The following is a 21049-nucleotide window of genomic DNA, read 5'->3' on the forward strand; positions in this document are numbered from 1 at the left end:
CCTCTCTTGTAGGTCCTGCCCCAGAAAGGAATTAGAGCCCAGTAGAAATTAGGCAGAAGCACGTTCAACTTCATCAGCATGCAGAATTCTCTCCTAAAATCACAGCCCACTCTGAAAAGGCCTTCTTCGTGGGGAGGGTTATGGGAGGGTGGGCTGCAGGGTGGCCATGAGACCAGCGTCCAGGGGTGAGGAGTTGCACTGGGAAAGGGTATGTGGCACTCAGGGAGCTGCAGCAGAAACAGGCCTGAGATCTGGGATCCTGCAGCACCTGGGCACAGCAAGTGCCCTGCAGTCGCTCCTCCTGGCCCTCTGTGGCTGGCCTTGTCCTTGAGTGGGGTCAGCGGCCCTGAGGGAGAGGCAGCCAGAGTAGCAGGTGATGTGGGGACAAGCCTATAATAGTCACTCCTTATCAGCCTGGCCCAACCCTGCAGGCCTTTCTTGGGCTTTATTTTGGTAAGGGTGAGGCTTTGTTTGAACTCACATTCTCTGTTGTTCTGAGTAACCACACGTAGTGCCAAACCGAGATGGACTTTGGTGGTCTGTGCCAGCCTCTGGCTGAAGAACACACTTAGCACAGCGGCTCCTTTTTTGGGCAGGAAAATGTTCTTTGGGGCTGGCAAGTGCTGCCTTGAACTTCCTACTTACTTCATTAGCAGATTGTCAGGGGAGATGTGTCAGCTGTCCTGGGACCCCTTGGCGGGGGGGCCCCAGCCCCCTCCCCAGCTCTGTACTCTGGGGCCCTCGCCCCTGAATCCTGGGAAAGCTTAACACCTAAGAGTAATCCCGCTGGCTTAAGACCCTCTCCTGCTGGGCTTTCTTTTTAAGGACCCGTGTGACAAGATGCTGATGAATCAATGTTATCACCTCTGGCAGGAATAATAAGTAAATTTTTTGAGAGTTTATGAAATGCTGGGAACTAAGTTAGCATTTGCTTGCGTGATCTCATTATATCTGTAAGACAGCATTTCTGAAACTACTTGCTACAACCCATAGTAAAAACTATATGGTACGCCATGACCCAGGACACACATGTATAAACATCCCATAAAACTGAAGCAAAAGTTCCCAGAACTCATACAAAACCTTACTAAGTGTATTGTACTGGGATATTTTCTATTCTATTTCAATGTTTGGAAAGGTCATGACTCGCCAAACTGCTTTCAGGATCCACTGTGGGCACAGGTCAAGAAACGGAGCCCTGGAGGCCTGCATTGGCATCAGCCTCTTCTGTGCGGTGGGAAACTCAAGTTCAGGGTCAGGTGGTTCATCCACGTTCCTGCAGCCTGCAGATGGCAGAGCCAGGACCCCACGCCATCTCCAGTCCAGTCTTTATCAGCCTGGGAGGCGGGCAGGGCCCCAGGATTATCACTCTTTCACAGATGGTAAAATCGAGGAAAGAGTTGAGCAGGATCTTGGCCAGAGCCGTGTGTGTGGCAGAGCCGTGTGTGTGGCAGAGCCGTGTGTGTGGCAGAGCCGTGCCTTGAAGTTGGGTTTCCACCTTGGCCTTTCACAGACACCCAGATGGGCTTGTTGATCTCTCTTGGTGCCACCCATCTGCCCTTTGGTGAGGGACTTTCTGTTCTTCTCAGGAGGCTGTTTGTGCACCCCTCTCCCTCCCATGCCCTTGGTTCCTGTGCAGATGCAGCAGCCCCCGTTTCCCAGCTTGCCCTGCCCTGTGTCTGGGCTTAGCTCTGGGCTCTCCTGGAGCAGCCACCATTTCCATGCAACCAGCATCGGTCCTTCCCCACCGTGGCCGCGGCGAGGCGCTGATGCTCTGCTGAAGGGCTGCTCCACGGCAGGGCTGCTGGGAGGGTGGGAGTCGCCAGCACAAAGCCGGAGCCCAGGCCAGCCTGGCTTTTCTTTGTCTTTTAAACCTGGTTTTGATTAGGGGCAAGAGAGCGTTATTACACCATTAGAGAGCAATTAAAGATAGAAAAAGCCCTCACCTCGGCCCATCCCAACACCACCCCTCTGCCCATCTGCTGGGGCTCTCGTCTGACCCGGTCCCAGCGCCATCCATGCAACTGCAGGCACAGTGCACGTGCATTTTCGTACTCTGCGTTTTCACCCTGTGGTTTGTCCGGATGCTGCTCCATGTCGCCCCCGTTTTGTATTTAAGTTTCTATTTTAGAGATGTCACGGTGCTGAGAAAATTGACATTCTACCCTAATAGTTCTGCCTTATGCTGGAAATCCTCTGCGGGAAACCTTTTCCATTGTGACTCAAATAATACACAATTAGTATAGAAAAATTGCAAACACAGATAAAAGTCCTTTCCCTGTGAATTTTTGAATGCACCTTTGAATATTCACATCTTACTGCCAAAATGAGATCGTCTTGTGTGCCGTTCTGGAATTTGCTTTTTTCCAGTTTACATGTTCTAGGTCCTTCCAGATCAATAGCTGCACTCTCCCTCCTTCCTCTGCTGGTTTCTCAGGTCGATGGGCTGTAAGTGGCATTACCAGGCCCCTGCTTGTGGACGTGGTGGGGTTTTCTGTAGGTTTTTGCTATTACAGGCAATAACTTGAGGAACTTCTACATATACAAAGCTTTTATTCTATGGAGGCTTCCCCTCTATACGTGCCCCAGAGCAAGGTCCCTGAAGCTGCTTCTGGGGCCTTTAGGGTACCATTCCAGTAAAGGGTTCTCTAAGGGCTGAAGCCCCTCTGTTGGGAGGGCCCCTCTGCTTTTCTAAGCCCTGCCCACCCCCCACCCTCAGGGCCCACTCCTCCCACCTCTTCTTTTGCACACAGGGACCCCCTCCAGGCCCTGGGTCCCTGAGGACTCGCAGCATCCTGTGGGACAGCCTGGCTCCTGTATGAACAAATGCACCTACCTGCGAGGCTGGGCTTCCCAGACTCCCTGGAAGGGGGAGCCCACACCCGGGTCCCTGTGCTGTGGCCTCCGTGGTGAAGCTGGATGTTTCTCTGGAATGCCATGTTTTATGGTTATTTTTTAATATGGATTTTGCTTCATCTTTCATAAAACAACCACATGTATTTTAGTATAAAAATAATATCTTACTCTCTATATTTGGATGAAATCACTTCTCTGGAATGATTCTGTGGTTTTGAATGCTCCTGGCACATTGCCAGGTGCTCCCAGATTTGCTCAAGATTTAGCAGCAAGACAGTCCCCTAAGGTGAGCCATAGAGGGGAGCTCTGTGGGGACAGCAGGGCCTCAGCCCCACCTCCTGAGGTGCCCTGGAGCTGCTTCCCCAAGGGTGCCTCTTGCTAAATATCCTGACCACTGTGCATGGGCTTGGCACTGCTTTATTCATTCCAGCCTGAGCCTGGGCACCCAGGGCTGCCCTGATGCCACCAGTGCAGCAGAGACCACCTAGGGATTCTGGGCCACTGAAAGCTTGGCAGAGATAGAGATTCCAGGCCCCCCTCAGATCTGGGTAGGGCCCCAGAATCTGTGTTTTAACAAGCTCTTGAGTTGGTTCTTCTACAAGCTTCTGTTTCAGAATTCCCAGAAACCAAACTCCATTAAAGTGTTGGAAATGCCAGAAAGGAAACAGATGTGGAGAGTGGCAGGTCAGCCATCACCACAGTCTGCCGCCTGCAGGGGGCTGAGGACAGGGTGTGTCCGGAAGGCAGTTCCGGTACTGTCTGCTCCCCAGCTCCTCCTGCTCTGGCTGGGTTTTCCCTCGTCTGCTGGCCCACCTGCTGGAGTTCTCTGCTGTGCCATCCTGTGGTTCATGTGGGGGCCATGAGCCAGGATGGCTGGGCCCCCCCTCACCCTGCACCTGTGCAGCACTTAGCCCTGGCCTGGCTGGGGGCCCAAAGCCATAAGGAAAGGAGGAGGCAGGTGCCACAGCCGCCCTGCAGCATCACACAGGTGGCACTCCACCCAGGCTGTCACAGTGATCACAGCAGCACAGTGTGCATGCCAACTACATTTCCCCATCCAGATTACTGCCGTGGCTGGACACAGTGGCTCATGCCTGTAATCCCAGCTACTGGGGAGGCTGAGGCAGGAGAATCGCTTGAACCTGGGAGGCAGAGGTTGCAGTGAGCTGAGATTGTGCCACTGCACTCCAGCCTGGGTGACTGAGTGAGACTATCTCAAAACAAAACAAAACAAAAACCAAACAAACAAAAAAAACAGATTACTGCACAAAGTCCTGCCTGAATGAATGGGTTGTTAGGAAAAACAGATGTACCAGTGGTTTCTGCTTTTTAAATTCAGTAGCAAAACCTTTGGCTCAAGAGAAATATCATCTAGAATCCCAGTACATAAAACAGGCTGAAGTAGGATTTCCCCTGGTTGGGACAAGTGGGGACTGGACCTTTGTCCCTCCAGCCTCAGCCCCACTTCCTGGGGTAGCCCTGGGCAGCTTTGCAGAAGGCGAAGGCCCCTTAGAGTATGGTTTGACAGTGAGTGGGGCAGCTAGAAACCCCCAGGATGTGTGGCTACCCCCAGAGCAGGGTTAAAGATGAGCAGTCCCAGGTTCAAATCCCCTTTCTGCCCCTTACTAGCTGGTGGACGCTGAGTGCATTGCTGTACTTGTCCAAGCCTGTTTCTTTCTTTGTAGAGTGGGGGTAAAGCAGAGGCCCAGTGGCTGAAAGGATAAAATGAGATGAAGCACTACAGGAAAGTTCCTTTGTAAAATGTTATCACTATTTCAGATTTACTTTGCTCTAAAGAGGTCTTTGTGTATTTAAACAACAGTTGAAATATGAATATAAAAGGCAGCTTTTCCACTTCCTGTAGTTGTTATGCAAATATCAGGACCCTGTGATGTGCACACTATGACTTTACCTCCCTCCAGGAGCGCCAGTACACCTGTCACCCATTACAGCTTCCTAGAGCAGTCGATCCTGGAGGTGGGGCAGCCCCTGGCCCTGGAGGAAGGAGCCTGCTTATCTGAATCCTTAGTGGGATTCAGTGGTTGCTTGGTTCCTTGAGAGCTAGAAATCTGGGAGGTCATACTTGCCATTCTCCCGCCTCAGGCTTCCCCAGGACCCACTGTGGCAAGTTCTGCAAGAAGCAACACCCTTAGGATGACAGAGCCTGTGCGCTCTGAGGACTGCAGATCAGATCCAGGCTCTGTTGTTATGACTGAGGAACCTTCCCAGGATCACACAGGAGGGCATGAGAGCAAGAGCTGGGGGTCTCCTGACTGCTGGCCCAGGACTTTTCCCTTTGTCCCCAGTCCGTGTCCAACACTTGTGCCAGGGGACTGACTTCTCAGCCCTCACCTGTTCACTCTCATTTTTTGCTGACATGGGTGATGGGCATTCCCCACTGCAAGGACAGCTAGCTGCCTCCATTTGGAGTGGATCAGGGGCATCGGGGCGCCCACGTGAGAACCAGCAATGGTTGTTTACTCAGAGCTTACTGCGACCAGGGAGGTATCGGCCACCATCACCTGCATTTGGCAAAGATGCAAAGTGAGGCAGGGGAGTGGGACACTTTGAAGCAGATGAAAGGGAAGGCTCAGATACGCGCTGATTGGAGGTTGTTGGCATGGGGAATCCAGAAGCAGCCAATGAGAAGTGGGGCATCCTTTGTCCTCTGTGAGCGGGAAGTGGGGCATGTTTGGCTTTCTCTGGATGGTACTACTAAACTGGAAATGGGGAAAAATTTAGGAAAGCTGGCAGTTATTGATCAAATCTTGGCCATTTGGGGCTGATTGCTGCAGAAGCTGTGGTCTGGCTTCCTGGGCAGGTTACTGCAGACTGTGGGTCAGAGTTCCACCTTTACATGTGGCCTGGCCATTATCCCTTTGTATATTCAGGCTCTTGGGGGGACTGGGCGCTTGCCGTAGAACGTGGGCTGCAGAGACCTGCAGCTGGGACCCATATGGTTCCCTGGTGTTGCTGGAGCCGGGATGGGTGAGGGGCAGTCTCTGGCCCCATTGTAGAGAAGGAGAAATGTCATCACCCACAAGCTCAGGTGGGATTGTCACTGAATCCTGGTCCCTCAAGATAGGGCTCAGTGGCCTGGAGAGTGGGCTCTGGCTGTTGAGAAACCAATCCTTGGAATGTGACTCTGGGGACCATAACAGATGATAAACGTTCATGGTGACCACCCAGGCTGGTCCCATTTTTTTTTTTTTTTTTTTTTTTGAGACAGAGTCTTACTCTTTTACCTGGGCTGGAGTATAGTGATATGTGATCTCAGCTAACCACAGCTTCAACCTCCCAGACTTAACTGATCCTGCCACCTCAACCTCTCAAATAGCTGGAACTACAGGCACGCACTACCATGGCTGGCTACTTTTGTCTACTTTTTGTAGAGATGGGGTTTCACTGTGTTGCCCAGGGTGGTCATGAACTCCTGGACTCAAGTGATCCTCCTGCCTCGGCTTCCCAAAGTGCTGGGATTACAGGCATAAGCCACTGTGCCTGGCCTGGCCCCATTTGCTTTTTAAGGCCCTGAGTGAAGTCTGCTTAGAAAGCATAAGTGAGCCTAGACATCACCAGGCAGCTCCCAGGACCCCAGGCCTCTGTCACGGCCCTGCGCTGACTTGCATACGGGACCCACTTGGCAGCTTGCGAAGCATTTCTGTGTCAGTTGCCTCCTTCTTCCCTTTGACCTCCAGTAAGGAAACATGGTTGGGGAAGTCGAGTGACTGCTCCAGATCCTATACAAGTTCTCCTACATCCCCCTCTGCTGCTCCTCTCTCAGCAAAGGCCAGAATCTCCCCAGGCCCCACTGGAGGTGGCCAACATTCCCACAGACCCTCCCTCCATGCACCTGCTGCCCAGCTATTGGGCACTTTCACTATGCCAGGCTCTGCACACCTTGGCATTATCACAGGGCTTTTCTCTCTGCCCGGAGCACAGCTTTTGTGAGTCTGCTCGTTTTTCCGTCCTGGCCTTCTCTGAAGCCCCTGTCCAATGAGGCTGGCTTGGACTCCCAGGGTTAGTGCCTGTCCTCAGGTGATTCTCACTCTTGTGATTGCTTCTCCAAGGAAGCCCATTACTGTTGCAAATAACATTGTCCTGGTGTGAATTTCAGAAGTCCATTTATTGGTACTCTGAGAATTTTCTCATTGAAAAAATAAAGCCAGCCAGGCACAGTGGCTCATGCCTATAATCCCAGGACTTTGAGAGGCCAAGGCGGGAAGACCACTTGAGCCCAGGAGCTTGAGATCAGCCTGGGCAATGTAGCCAGACTCCATCTTGACAAAAAAAAATTTTTTTAATTAGCCAGGTGTGATGACGTGTGCCTGTGTCCCAATTACTAGGGTGGCTCTGAGGTGAGAGGATCACTTGAGCCCAGGAGGTCGAGGCTGCAGTGAGCTGTGATCATGCCACTGCACCCCAGTCTAGGTGACAGAGACCCTGTCTCAAAAAACAAACAAAAACCCAAAAAGCAAAAAGACACCAAACAGCTGAATTTAAGAATAAACTATGAAAAGTGCATTAGTTTAAAGCACGCAGTTTGCGTCATTGGAAAGGTGGATTTCCGTATTTGGTTAAGCTGCACCCTGGCTTTGAAGACTCATGCTGTCCATGTGTCTCAGTTGTGGAAGGATCAGCAGTATTCTGTTCAGACCCAGTTAAGCTGGCTGTGTCTAGGAGATGCCTCTGCCATGCATGTACACCCGGTTCTGAGCAGTTGGTGCCCATTGGTGGTCTGCCGTGTGGGTGGGCACATCTGGGAATGGTGCCACAGGCCCCCTGGGTGGCCAGAGTGGTGGATGCTCTTATGTGTCAATCACTGTCACCAGAACTGCCTGAGCCACAGGGAGCCAGGCTGCTGCTCAGCCTGTCTGAGCTGAGCGTTGGAGCTGTCAGCCGTGGCAGCTGCCGCCTCTCACTCCGTATGCTGCACGCCTGCCTGCAGAACATGGCCTGATCTGCGCGTCTGTCTGTCGTCAGGAACACACAGCAGGAAAGCGGGTGTCTGTCCGTGCACACATGTGCATGCAACAAGAACATGCCAGCACATGCCTGCAATCCATCCAGGAGCACCTCACCTACCTCATGCAACCTCTGTGGGCCCAACTCATGTTTTGGTGGCCCTCATGGCCTGCACTAGTTCCAATGACCCCCGTGCTCACCGGAAAGCCAGGAGCTGCAGTTCCAGTCCTATTCCCTGCAGACCTCTCTTTGAAGCCCCTGTTGCCCCATCCCTGGTGACAAGATTCTAATCATGACCAGCTGTCCTTCCAATGAAGGGAGAAGAGGGCACCCTTCCTCCACGTCAGTGCAGAGGGCAGGCTGGAGGGCAGGCACTGCAGAGCCAGGCCCTGTGCCTGCAGACAGCTGGGTGGATGCTGATATAGGAATGGAGGAGGAGGAGGACCAGGGAGGAGAGGATTGAGGGGGCCCCCAAGTGATAGCCCATGTGTGCGACCTGACCCGACTCCGTGCTCATGACAACCCTGAGGTGTTTGTGCTAGGAGAAGGGTGAAGAAATGGCTCAGAGGCTGAGTGATGTACCTCTCATATGGAATTACTGACCCCCTCACTGAGATCAGAAACCTGTCATCACCTTAGACAATTCCCTTCTGCCAGCTGATCACCTTAACTGTCCAGATTTATAAGCACGTTTGCCTTCTGAAGTTCCCCGTAGCCTGTCTTCCCCTCGCACCACCGCTGCTCCCCTAGTCCAGGCTCTGGTCGTTTCTTCTATGGACCGTGTGCAAAGCTTCCCTGGAGAGACCTGACTCTCAGCCTGTTCCCTCATGGCACTATGTCTGCTGCAAACCTAAGGGGTCCCCTTTTACCAAGAGGAATCTGGGTTCCTAGTTATGTCCTAGTCACGCCCCCTGCAGACCCTCACAGTGTGACTCTCAGGTCCTGTACTTGAGAGGCTATTTAGCCCTCATTCCACCAAGTTCACTTCCTGTCTCCACATCACCTCCTCCAAGAAGTCCTCCCTGAGCCCTCAGGCTTGGTTGGCTGTGTCCTCTGTGCTCTGCCATGACAGAGCGGAACACCCTGTGTGCTAATGAACAGTTTCCTTTTTTCTTTTTTTTTTTTTTTTCCGAGACAAAGTCTTGCTTTGTCACCCAGGCTGGAGTGCAGTGGTGTGATCTGAGCTCACTGCAACCTATGTCCCTGGGGTTCAAGTGATTCTTGTGCCTCAGCCTCCCGGGTAGCTGGATTACAGGCGTGCACCACCATGCTGCGCTAATTTTTGTATTTTTAGTAGAGATGGGATTTCATCATCTTTGCCAGGCTGGTCTCAAACTCCTGGCCTCCCGCAAACTTTTTGCTTTAAACTAAAGCACTTTTCGTATTTTATTCTTAAATTCACCTGCCTCAGCCTCTGAAAGTGCTGGGATTACAGGCATGAGCCACCTCGCCCGGCCATAATGATCAGTTTCTATGTGACCCTGCTCTGCCATGAGCTTCTGGGGACAGCGGCAGCTCGTCCTCATCTTCGTTCCGTCGTCCCCAGCACAGGTTCTTGCAGGTGGGAGGTTCCCAGTGAGTACTCGCCATCAAAGGTGCTCACGAGGGAAGGAATGAGTTGCTCATAGAGTGGCTGAGGGCCTGGCAGCAAGGCCAGTGGAGTCGGCCAGGAGATCTTTGGAGGAGGGGCTTTCGCACACAGGGTGCTGTCCGAGACTGGGGTTGGGGGCCTATCCCCCTTCCCTCCCTGCCCCTCCCGCCTTGGGGAACAGGTTAACAGAATCCTGAGATGGAGATGTGCTGGCACCCTGCTCCCTGCCTACCTGTCCTCCACCTGTCCATCCCTCCTCCCCTCCATCCATCGCCCATCCTCTCATCCAGAGTTTATCAAGGCATCTGTTCCGGACCAGGCACTTTACTAAGTCCCCAGAGCCTGACAGTTTTGGGCCGCTCAGGACAGGACCCCGGGGCTTTTAGGCACCAAAACTCCATATTTCCTGCTTCTTCCTTGATTCCCCTGGAGATGGGTCTGGAGAGTTGGGGAGGTAGAGAAGGCAGCCCACGCGGCATGGGTGGGTAGGGGTAGGGTACAGACCATGCCTGCCAGAGCCGCCCGCGTGTGCTGTAGATCCACTTTATTTCAGTTCAAGACAACAAAAGGGCAAGCATGTCTCTAGGGAGAAAAACAAGGACATGATCCAGCTGGAGGAGAAAACTCACATAGCAGGAAAGTTAGGCCTCCTGTGTGCTGTCAAGACCAGGTGCAGGCATAGGAAGGGGCACCACGGCTTCTCCAGAGAGACCTCCTCACTCCTGTTCTCTCTCGCTTCCTCTGTTCCTCAGATGGCTCGCTTCCCTCTGTGCGCCCTCTGATTTCTGGTCAATGCAAAGCCTCTTGCTCCCCCTGCCCCGAGGGGCCTGTGGCTGGGTACGATGCAAGTTTGTTCCCCAGGAGCCAGGGAGGGCCTGCTTGTTTCTGAGGGGACAGTGGGGGGTGTGGCGTGGAGCTGCTGCCGGGGGAGGCTGCAGAGCAGCCTCAGACCTGCCCTCCTTGAGAGCTGCCACCTGGGTAGGGGCCGGGGCGGCTCTCCACCCTTCCCCACCGCAGTGCCTGCTGGGTCCAGGAGCAAGGGCCACACAGTGGGCAGTAGAGATGGGGAACAAAGTGGAGAGAAGCATCGGGCAGAACCGTGGCTGCAAGCCTGGCTGACTGTGGAATTCCACAGGAGACTGAACACAGCCTCCAGGGCCTGCTTGGGGTTTCCGACTCAGTGGGTCTTGGCTGGGGTCAGCTTTGCTGTCTGCCCCAGGAGGCCATGGCCCTTGTTTGGTACCTACTTCCTAGGAGTCATGAGAGCTGAGCTGGCTCGGCCTGATTGCTGAGAATAAAGGGGAGAATATCTGAGTAAGAGCAGGCGAACCCTGGCTCCTCCAGATCTCAGAGGAGCAGAAGCTGAAGATTTCTGGAAAGCACTTGCCCTTAGGGTGGAGAATCCAGGCTCCCTCCACCTCACCTCCAGCACCACAAGCAGGGCCTGAGGGTGGTGCACAGCAGAGGAGGTCCCTCATGGCCTGAGCTGGGTGGAGAAGGCACAGGACCAGGCAGATGGGCCTTCTTGGAGCAGTCCCTGCCACTGCGTCTCTGCTCCCCATCACTACCCTTGAAACATGCCACTTTCTCCCCAGAGAATAGCAGTTATCCCTGCCCCATCCTATATCACCTTCCTCATGGGACATTTGGAGGGGACAAGAGGGTAGGACCACGAGTATGACCATCCTCAATCTAGACCCAGCCTGCCTGTCCCTTCCCTGCTGTGTGGCCTTCGGCAGACACTCAGCTTCTCTGGACCACTGTTTCCTCATCCAACAAACGAGCCCTGCAGAGATCCTTCCCCTGGGACTGGGCTCTGAGCTCAGAGGGTGCTCCGTCCTACAGCCTTCCAGCAGGGAGCCTTCCAGCAGGGAGCCTTCCAGCAGGGAGCCTTCCAGCAGGGAGTCTTCTTGGCCTTCATAGTTTCTCCTCGCATCGGCTGGGTGCCTGGAATTCTGCCAGACCTCAGACTCCAGACTGTGGAAATGGTCACCTTGCGGGGACCTGCGCCTCCAGCACCCAGGGCCATTCTGCTATATTTATCTGCCATTGGTTAATCTGTATCATTGTGTAGGCCAGCCTCTCGGTGCAGTTTTGCCCCAGTGTTACCGACATGAGCTCAGATGGTGACCTCACATAGTGACCTCAGTCCAGTGGAACTGCCCGCCAGGCAGACAGGCACGTGGAACTTCAGTTTCCAGTAAAGAGCATATTCTCATTATTTTCAGGAACCTTAAAATGGCTAACAGGCATTATCAGCAGCGATTGAATGCCTGTTAAAGTAATTGTTAAAGTAAAATCAAGTGTGTTTACTTACTGGCAGTATCACTCACAGTGATGTACACAGATCCTGAGCATTCAGCTCCATGCGTGTTTACTTATCCAGCCCGTAACCACCGCCTGGATCAAAACTAAAGTACTCCCACAACCCAGAAGCTTCCATCCTGCCCCGTCCTAGTTTCTCACAGCAGGGTCTGGCCCAGAGCAGGACCTCCTCAGCCAGTCGGCAAGTGCACTGTAATGGGACCTGGGGTGGCAGAGCCGGAGCAGGGGAGGTGGACAAGTCCCAGAGAGGCTTCCTGAAAGAGGGGGGCTGCTCCACAGAACCCAAGTGCTAACTAGAACAATGGTGGTTTTACCATGCAAAGGAAACAATAAGGCACTTACCAAGGCTGCTTTCTGCTCTCCTGAGTCCTAGCCCTGAGGTTTGTGGCTCAAGACCAGGTCCATCCCCATTTCCGAGTGGCTGTGGAGTGTGGTTCTCTGAGCCTGGCCCCCAAGTGCTGAGACCCTGAGACCAGGTAGCTGTCTCCACCTTCCAAATGGGAGCGCGATCTCTGGTCTTTGACCGCATGGCAGACTCAAGGCCTGAAGGCGTCTAAGAGCTGGGGTTGTCTGGCAGCCGGTGTCCAGTCCTGGCAGCCGCCTGCTCCTCCTAACAGTGGTCATTTCTTGAACACAGGGCACAGCTGCCCACAGTAGCAGGGGCGTTACCACTCTGTCATTGGGGAAACCTGCTCCTCAACCACCTTCGCTGGCCTGCTTTTCTCCCCTGGGATGGAGGACCTGTCCTTCCCTTGGCCGTGTGACCATCTGTTAGGGATTTCAGAAAGACTTCAGCTCCACCTGCCTGGACTGCTCTGGGTGGCCCTCTCCAGGCCTTCCCTGGTCCCTCTGGCCTGGTCTTTTCTGGCCCATGGCATCCAGCCGCCCCCCTGCAGGGCCCAGCGCCTGTGTGGGTCTGACCAGGACACCTGGACAATTGTGGGAAATCTTCACCTTGTGCTTTTTCTGTGATTCTCCAGCTCCAGGAAGCCCAAGAAACATCCCAAAGTGGCCGTGAACGCCAAGCCCTCGCCCCGGCTCACCATCTTTGACGAGGAGGTGGACCCTGATGAGGGGCTCTTTGGCCTGGGCAGGAAGCTGTCTCCGCAGGGCCCCTCGGAGGACGTGTCATCCATGGACTGTAAGTAGAGCCCCAGGGTCTGCTCCTGGTGTCCTCTCAGTGCCCAGCCCGGTCACCAGGCAGGGTCTGGACTCACCTGGCGTGAATAGGAGCCATTTCTCCCCTGTCCTGTTTAGATGTGATATAGACTCAGCTTTGTGCTTCCATGACATCTGTGGGCAGATGTGGGCCCTGGGCTTCCAGGCACCTTTGTGTGGAAAGTGATAGGGCCTGCCTTGGGCATGTGTGTGACTGTAGGTTTGGATTTAATGGGATTCTGTGTCGCCTGCATGGACTACCCTGGAGGGCTCTGTGCAGAATTAGCAGAGGGAAAACAGAGCAGCCTTGGGACATCTCCACTCGTCCCTGGGACATCTCCACTCATCCCTGGGTCCCTTTCCTCACATGCCCAGGTCATCCTCCAGTGAGGGCAGTTGATGCCACCCACTAATTCAGCCCATACTTGGTGAGCCCTCACTGAGGGCCAGGCCCAAGAACATGCTGAGGAGTGAGACCTAGTCCCTGTCCCTAGTCCCTATCCCGAGGGCCTCGGGGGCCCCTGGGGAGACAGGTCATCGCCTGACAGTTGCAAAGCAGCACCAGTTATGACAGGTTGAACAGAGGCATCAATTCCTGTAGGACTCCCCGGAAGACTTCCTGGGATGGGGTAGAGAGAGAGTGGCCATGGCATCCCAGCCGAGAGGCTTCCTCTGACCCCCCTGCTGCTGCCTTCCCACAGCCCTGAAGCTGTTTGATGATCCTGACCTCGGCGGGGCCGTCCCCCTGGGTGACTCCCTCCTGCTGCCGGCCGCCTGTGAGAGTGGAGGGCCCACGCCCAGCCTTGGCCACAGGGATGCCTCCAAGGAACTGTTCAGGTACCACTTGTCCCCAGTGGCACTTGGCCAGCTCTGAGAGTGTCCTGGACAGAGCCAAGGTCCTGGCTCATTTGGGGGCATTGCCCAGTCTCAGCCCCAGCCTCCTCTGAGGGGAGGACCCCAGGCCTGTGAAAAGTAGAAACCTGTGGGTGCACATTGGGTGAGAGGCGGTGAAGGGGGCTGAGGGGGAGGATCCGCAGCCCAGGGCTGCTCAGCTAGTTCCAGAAAGAGAGAACTTTGTGTGCACAACCAGTCTTTCTTTTCACAATGATATTTTAGCAGTTTATGTAAAGAATAATTAAATTATATAATTGCAAGAGCAGGTATAACTGGCATAAGCAAGTTTAGGAACAAATTAAATTGACTCATGGCAGCATGCAGCCCACCCAGCAAGGGGACAAAGTGCAGGTGTCCTGCTGATGGCCTCTCTGTTGGAGGGCCCGGTCAGCAGCTTTCACAGAAGGAAGGGAGAATGAGGCCTCATCTGTCACATGGAGGTCAGTTGGCAGAACCTGTGCCAGTGATGGCTCCTATTTCCTGAGTCCTTGCTGTGTATGCAGTAAGCCAGACTCCTTACACGCTGTCTTATGTAATCTTCACGACGGCCCCCTAAGGTAGATGCTATTTTCTCCATATTATAAGAAATCAAGTGTGGGAGGCCACCTGGCTAAGGCCCCACTCTGCCCCTGGCCTGGCCTCTCCACTTCATCAGGGACTGTCTGAGCACTTGGCTGGGTGATCTGCCTCCCCACCCAGCCCCCCAGTTCTCCCCAGGCCTTTACCTCCTGGCCAGATTCTCAGCAGGCTCAGTGCTGTGCGTGTCTCCAGCTCCTCCTCCATGCTCCAGGACACAAGGCTGTGCCTGGGATTCACAGGAAGCCAGGCCGCCTCTTTCCAGGAACGGCTTATGTGACACCAAGGCATGCAGGGCCTGGAGGCTGTCATCTGTACCCCTCATTAGCAGCCTCGGGCTATTAGACAGCCCTCCAAGTGCCCGCCAAGCCTGAGTCACCATGACGGCTTCTGGTATTTACATGTCCCCAAGGCCCCTGGCATCTGTTCACTCTCATCCTGTGTCCTCGCTCCTGACATCCCAGCGGGCTGGAAGAAACCAGGATTGTTATTTTATTAGAGGGAAACCGAGGCACAGGGAAATGAAATACTAGAGTCTGCCTGGGGAGCAGCAGGGCCAGGCCGAGCATGTCTAGGAGTCCATGTGTCCCTGTGGGGTGGCTCTCGTGGGACCTTTCTGGCCTAGTTTATTCTAAATCCCTTACTTCCCAACCTGTGTTCTATGGAACATGGTACAGTGGGGGGGTCAAAGGCTACCTTCAAAGGGGCTCTGTGGCTGATGAATTGGGGAAATGCTACAAAAAGCAGGGCTCGCAGTGCGCGGGCCAGCACCACACGGCACTTTACGTTCTCATTCGTCCCTGGGCCCTCCCTCTGTGGTGCCCCTTAGCATCCCCCAGAGCGCTTGGGGAATCCCTGCTCAAAAAGCGTGGGTCCCGCACCCCCACCTTCACTTTAGCAGACATCTGCTAATGAAAGGATTAGCTGCTTTTCTTTTTTTAAAATTCAGAAAAATTCAAAAAGAGCCGTAGCACTGGGATTAGCTTCTTGAGAGCAGGAACCACATTCATTCTTTGTGGTTGGCCTCTCACACTCCCTGTGACTATCCAGGGAGTAGTTGGGCTTCCTCATAATAAAGAATGTTCTGATAGTCATTCATTCATTCATTCATGCTTTCACCCCTTCGTTCATTCTGTCACTAGCCTCAGCCACTCTGAGGCAGCGTGGGGTGTACACTGAGCGGGTCAAGGCTGAGAAGCCTTTGTTCCTTCTGGCTGTGCAGCCACACCAGGGCAGGGCCTCTAGTCTAGACATTTAGGTGAGTCTTGTCTTCCACAGTGACCCAGGGAGAAGGAATGGGGCCAGGGTCTTAGAGCTCCCTTACCCCTCACTGGTTGAGCTCACACCAGCTGGGCCTGGAGGAGAAAAGAGCTGGACCTTGCGCTAGTGAGAGCTAGTCCTAGTCATGACTCAGAAATAGGGTGCTTGGAAAAGGGGTGCCTTGCAGCCTTCTGTGTCCCAAGAGCATCTATGCTGCCTCCCACCGTGGCTGACCACCCATGTTCACCTCCCACCTGGGAGCAAATCCAGCTGCTGATGAGTTCCAAAGAGTCACTGCTTTGCCAAGCAGGATAATCCTGAAATCTGACATAAGCCTCTAGCGGCTGCTTTATTTTCCAAAGGGCCCCTATTTGAGGATAATTCAGTCCCTTTGAGCTTTTCCCAGGTACCCTCAGCCTTCAATGGAGGCCACATCATGCCAGTGGAGCTGGCACCTGCCCTGGGGGAGTCAAGGAAGGGCTGCCACTTGGAGGGAGCTCCGGAACATCTGAGCTGAGGTGGCCAGGAGCAGACTGGCCATGAGTGACACCTCCTGAAATCGCCTCTACCCCAAGACAGCTGATCTCTCTGTGAAGGCCCGGCTTGGGCCAGTCCCTCTGGGTTTGTTCAAGAAGGACACCTTTTATTCATTTCTCTGCCATCCAAACAGACTGAATTCTCTCTCCGGGGTTTGTGCCCCATCACAGGAGGTTGAGCCAGGAAGCAGGCAGGGTGTCCGGAGCTCCTTCCACAGCTGGCTCCAGGCAGGCATCCACCCCTGGGGGTGCTGTGGTGGGCACCTCCATACTCACACAGGCTCTCCGGTAGTGCCAGGAGTTGTCCTGATGAGAGGTATCGCCTCTCTATCCCCACCCCTGCCCGGCCCTGCCCCAGGGCAAGAAGCGGCTGCTTATGAGCCTGCCTGGTTCTTCCTGTTCATTCTCATTCCCACCTCCAGATCTCTGCTGTCTGCTCCCTTCTCCAGAATTCTCTCCCCTATTCATGCCAGGCTTACCCTTCTGAAAAGGCCCACCTTCCTAGGAGGCCTTCCCAGCCTGCTCTGGCCCAAGGGCTCACTCCCTTCTCTGGACTTCAACACCTTCTTTCCAGGCCTTTGCAATTGTGTGGCCCCTGTCTGACTGGGCTGGGGATGTCCCGCATTGTAGATGGAGGCACTGCTTTTCTGTGTCTTATGCCCACCTGCTCAGCCCCTGTGGCTGGCAGTAGACATCAGTACATACAGCCTTCCTGTACATTTGGAAATGACTTTCCTTGTGTTATCTTATTTGATCCTTGTAAGAATCCCTGTGAGGTTGGTAGAGCAAGTACAATCCCACTTTATAGAAGAGACTGAGGACCAGGAAGGAGGAGTGGCCTGAGGCCGCCTGATGGAGGAGTTGCAGGGTGAGGAGCAGAAGCCAGTTCTCCTCCCGCAGTGCTGTGCTTCTGTGCACAGTTCCATGCAGCAGTGCCAGTGACACTGTTACTCCTGCTTGTAGATGAGGAAGCCGAAGCTTGTAGAGACCAAGTGGGTGCTCCAGGTCTTCTGCCTTCAGTACTTGTGCCTTCCTTCACCTGACTCCAGCATGGCTGAGTGATAGACACAAGGGGAAACCTCACCCTGACACTGGAGTCCGAGTGCCCCAGCCAGGGGAACACCCCAGAGAACCAGCCACATGCAGGCCAAGTCCTGTTCATCCTCACACTAGCTGTGGGTCTCGGCAAGGCCCTTTCCCTCTCTGCACCTCAGTTTTCTCATCTGTAAAACAGGGCTAATCTCTGTGACCACACAGTGTTTGGAGATTATTGAATGGGTTAACGAATGTGGAAATGTCTGGCCATCACGGGTGTTCAGCACAGAGCTGAGTGGGTGGAATGGATTGAATGAGTCTTCCACTGTGCATCTGGTCTCCAGAAATCGAATTCTGGAGAATCAGTGGCCTGGCCTGTTTCTTGCCCTCAGTACCCAGGGGTGGTCCTGAGTGACCGTAACACTGCTGGGACGTTTTGCCCACCCACCAGTGGGAGATCAGAGGTCTGGGGTCATGACAGAGTCTTGGTGGGTCCTGGCCGAGGCCATCCTTAGCTCTCACTGGACTCTGTCTAGCACCCGTGTGGCCCACAGAGGGGCACTGTGAGCGGGCCGACCCTGCACCACCACGGCTCAGTGGCCCTGGTTATTCTTTCTCTGGTTGAACTTGCTTTGGATGAGGGCTCAGCTTCTGAGGTCCGATGTCCTGTTCCTTCCAAGAAAGGCACTGTCACGTACCATTCCTTTGAGGTCACTCAGCCTCCTGGGACTCCAGCGTCCTCATCTGCATGATGGAAGCACAGTCGTGCCTCCCCAGAGTGGTGTTTTGAGGATGAAATATGATAATGTGTCTGAAGTGCTCAACACAGAGCGGGAACTCTACATAATAGCTGGTGGTTATTTCCGAAGGGATTGGAGGGAAAGCCCCCTACAGAAGGCAGCATGTGTCAAGTGGGGTCACCTGAAGAGCACTCTCAGGAGGCTGTGTGGGGCCTGCCCTGTGCCTGCTTTGCTGTGGGTGGGAGGGAAGGAGAGCCCTGGCCTTTGTGTCTCCTCTGGGCAGGATGGGTGGAGGAGCTGGAGTGGAATGGGGCGGGGCAGGATGGGTCAGGGCAGAGCCTTGACCTGGCCCAGGCTGGGCTCCCTTCAGCTGCCCAGCCCCGCCCGTGTGGGCAGTGGCATTGCCTGGGGTCTTGTTCCTGTCACGGCGTGGCCGTGTTATGCTCAGGGTTCCTCCCTGTGGTTCCCTAGAGTTGAAGAGGACTTGGACCAGATTCTGAACCTGGGGGCTGAGCCCAAACCCAAGCCCCAGACTAAGCCCAAGCCACCAGTGGCAGCTAAGCCGGCAATACCCAGAAAACCAGCTGTTCCCCCCAAAGCGGGCCCGGCTGAAGCTGTGGCTGGGCGGCAGAAGCCGCAGGAGCAGATCCAAGCCATGGACGAGATGGACATCTTGCAGTACATCCGAGACCACGATACACCGGCCCAGGCCACCCCCAGCCTCTTCTGAGCCTTCCATGCTCTGTGGGAACATCTGGGTGAAGGGAAGGGACTGGGCCCTGCAGGGTCAGAACCTCCCCACCCCCAGGGGAGGCCAGGTGGAAGCCTGGGTCACAGCACCCAGAACTGCATGGTTCCATTTTCTCCTGGGCTGTGGGGCCAAAGTAGAACCCTGCAGGCTGCGGGAGTGGCTCTCGCCCTATGAGCCGGAGCCCAACGTGTCTTATTCCCCGTGGACATGAAGGGGAGGGAGTGTGTGGGGATGCCTTGCCAACCAGAAGCGCAGCCCCAAGAATGAAGCAAGACATGTGGGGCCCTAGCGAGGTGTCACACGGGGCAGGGAAGCTTCATGCCCATGGGTTCTGCCAGCCCCAGCACAGACCCAAACTGGAGCTGGGCCTCTAGCCCTCCTCTGCCTCTGTTCGCATAGTAAGAAGGAGGGACCAGATTCCTCCCCTTCCCCTAGCCTAAGCTGCAGCCTGGGTGACTGACTGGCCTGGGCCTGGGGTTGGGGGGGGGCGGTCCCCAAGCCAAATTACTCCAGGGTCTCTGCTCCTCGTGGCTGCCAGGGGCCTGCAGGGTCTGGGTGGGTCTCCCAGGAGAGGAATACTGAGTGGGAGATCGGCTGTCTGGAGTGTTCTCATGCAAGTCCCTCCTGAGCCTCCTCTTGATGCAAGCTCTAAAGGGAGAAGTCAGGCCCTGCCCCTCCAGGGTACAGACGGCCCTGCTAGGCCCCAGTTCCTCCCTCCTCCTTTCCCAGGAAAGGCCAGCCCAGTCCATGGCCTTCTTGGGCCTCTGGGCACAGAGCCAACGTTCGTCATTGCAGCTCTCAGCAAACTGGGTCATAGCATTCCCCACAGCTCAGCCTGGGGCCTGGGCAGAGCTCCCAGCCTGCACCGCCTCCCATGCCAGTGGGGTATGATTCTCTCAGGCTTCTGCCCCGAGGCCTTCACCGTCCTCAGGGTCTGGACTTGGTCAGTGGCCTTTCACCAGTGGAGCTGCCTTCCCAGGGAGAAGGAGCCGTGCGCCAGGGCAGGGCCCGTGCCTTAGACTTCTCCCGACCCCCAGAGCCCTGGCACACAGGTCTAGGCACCACACAGTGCTTTGGAAATTCTCAGTGAATGGTGTTTAATAAAGCAAAAAATGTTAAGGTGTCTTTCTTGGATATAATTCCTCGTGTTCAGAGCTAGTTTTTTGTTTTGTTTTGTTTTTTAATGAAACAGTAGTTTTAAATGAAATGCAACCACTATTGTTCCTTGGCCCTGTCCTGCCTGGCAGAAGCATTGAGTGGGTGGGACTAGGACCCCAGACCCTTTTCTGACAGACACCAAAGCCAGCCCTGAGGGAACCCCCAGCTGATGGTGCAGGTGGTTTGCGGCCATCAGTGTTGAGTGTCTCCAGCTCCTGGCCCGTGCCAGGACCTGTCTGCTCTGTCCTGCATCTGATCACGTCCCTCTCCAGCTGTGCTGCCCTGTCCTGAGCAGCTTCCCCTCCACCAGTGCTACAGTGAGAGGAAACAGGTGGTTTTGGGGTCGAGAGCTGACTTCCTCCTCCTCTGTCTTAACCCAGGCTCAGAGGGTCAGCTACCTCCCCAGGGCTCTGAGCCTGCTCTGGGACAGCTCCAGCCCTGGCTCCACCCATTTGCCTTCCCCCTTCACAGCTGCCCCTCCTTCCCAGCATTCAGCCCCAGGCCCTGCATCCCTTGCTGACTGCAGAGGAAGGTCTCAGTAGGAGTGGGGAAGGGATGGGGCCAGGTCTTCCTCAGAGAGGTGGCCCCAGCTCTCCCTTGGGCTTTGTCCCCTCCCTGCCCTTTCTGCACCCTGATGCTGGCTCCCTGCCTCCTGCTCCCCACCTGCTTTGGGTTGGGTGACATAGGAGCAGAAGGTACAGCAGGGTAGGTGGCCACAGGGGCTGGTGCTCTGCTTGCAGTCACTGGCAGAACCTGGCCTGCCCATTATGTATTCATCCACTGTGGGCCCCACCTCCTCAGTGGTCTGGACTCTGGACACCATCACAAAGATCCCCAGATATTGATGCTCCAACGGTGGCTTGTTCTTCACCCACACAGGACTGCGACTCATGGCCAATCAGTGATCCTTGTCCCCTGATAAAGCCTGTGCCTGTGACCCATTCCAGCCTGTGTTAGTGATGTTCTTTTCTGTGCCTAGGCTGATGCCAGACCACCAGGGAGGGGAGAGGGGGAGAGGATTGTCCTTTAAAACAATGGACTCAGCCAGGGAAGCTGCCCTGCCCCAGCCACCCAGGCTGCTGCTTAGGGTAGGGGAAGGGGAGGATTCTGGTCACTCCTCACTATGCCAACCAAGGCAGAGGAGGCATAGAGCCCCAGGCCCAGTGTGGTCACCGGGCCAGTAACTGCGCAGCCAAGACCCATG

At 54.9% G+C, this 21049-nt stretch overlaps 1 protein-coding gene across 3 annotated transcripts in view; it reads left to right on the plus strand.

Annotated features, from left to right (window-relative positions):
- The window catches only part of HS1BP3 (HCLS1 binding protein 3), a 33363-nt gene extending 13551 nt beyond the window's left edge, over positions 1-19812 (plus strand). For all 3 annotated transcript variants that reach the window (XM_055252703.2, XM_063622794.1, XM_063622795.1), the window contains 3 exons: positions 12718-12878; positions 13597-13732; positions 18408-19812. In XM_055252703.2, the coding sequence (XP_055108678.2) occupies positions 12718-12878; positions 13597-13732; positions 18408-18666 (556 nt within the window). In that variant the 3' untranslated portion in view covers positions 18667-19812. The remainder of the gene's footprint in view (positions 1-12717; positions 12879-13596; positions 13733-18407) is intronic.
- Positions 19813-21049: the final 1237 nt, after the last annotated feature.

The sequence above is a fragment of the Symphalangus syndactylus genome, chromosome 18 (genome assembly GCF_028878055.3).
Source record: "Symphalangus syndactylus isolate Jambi chromosome 18, NHGRI_mSymSyn1-v2.1_pri, whole genome shotgun sequence".
In the NCBI taxonomy this organism is placed as follows: domain Eukaryota; kingdom Metazoa; phylum Chordata; class Mammalia; order Primates; family Hylobatidae; genus Symphalangus; species Symphalangus syndactylus.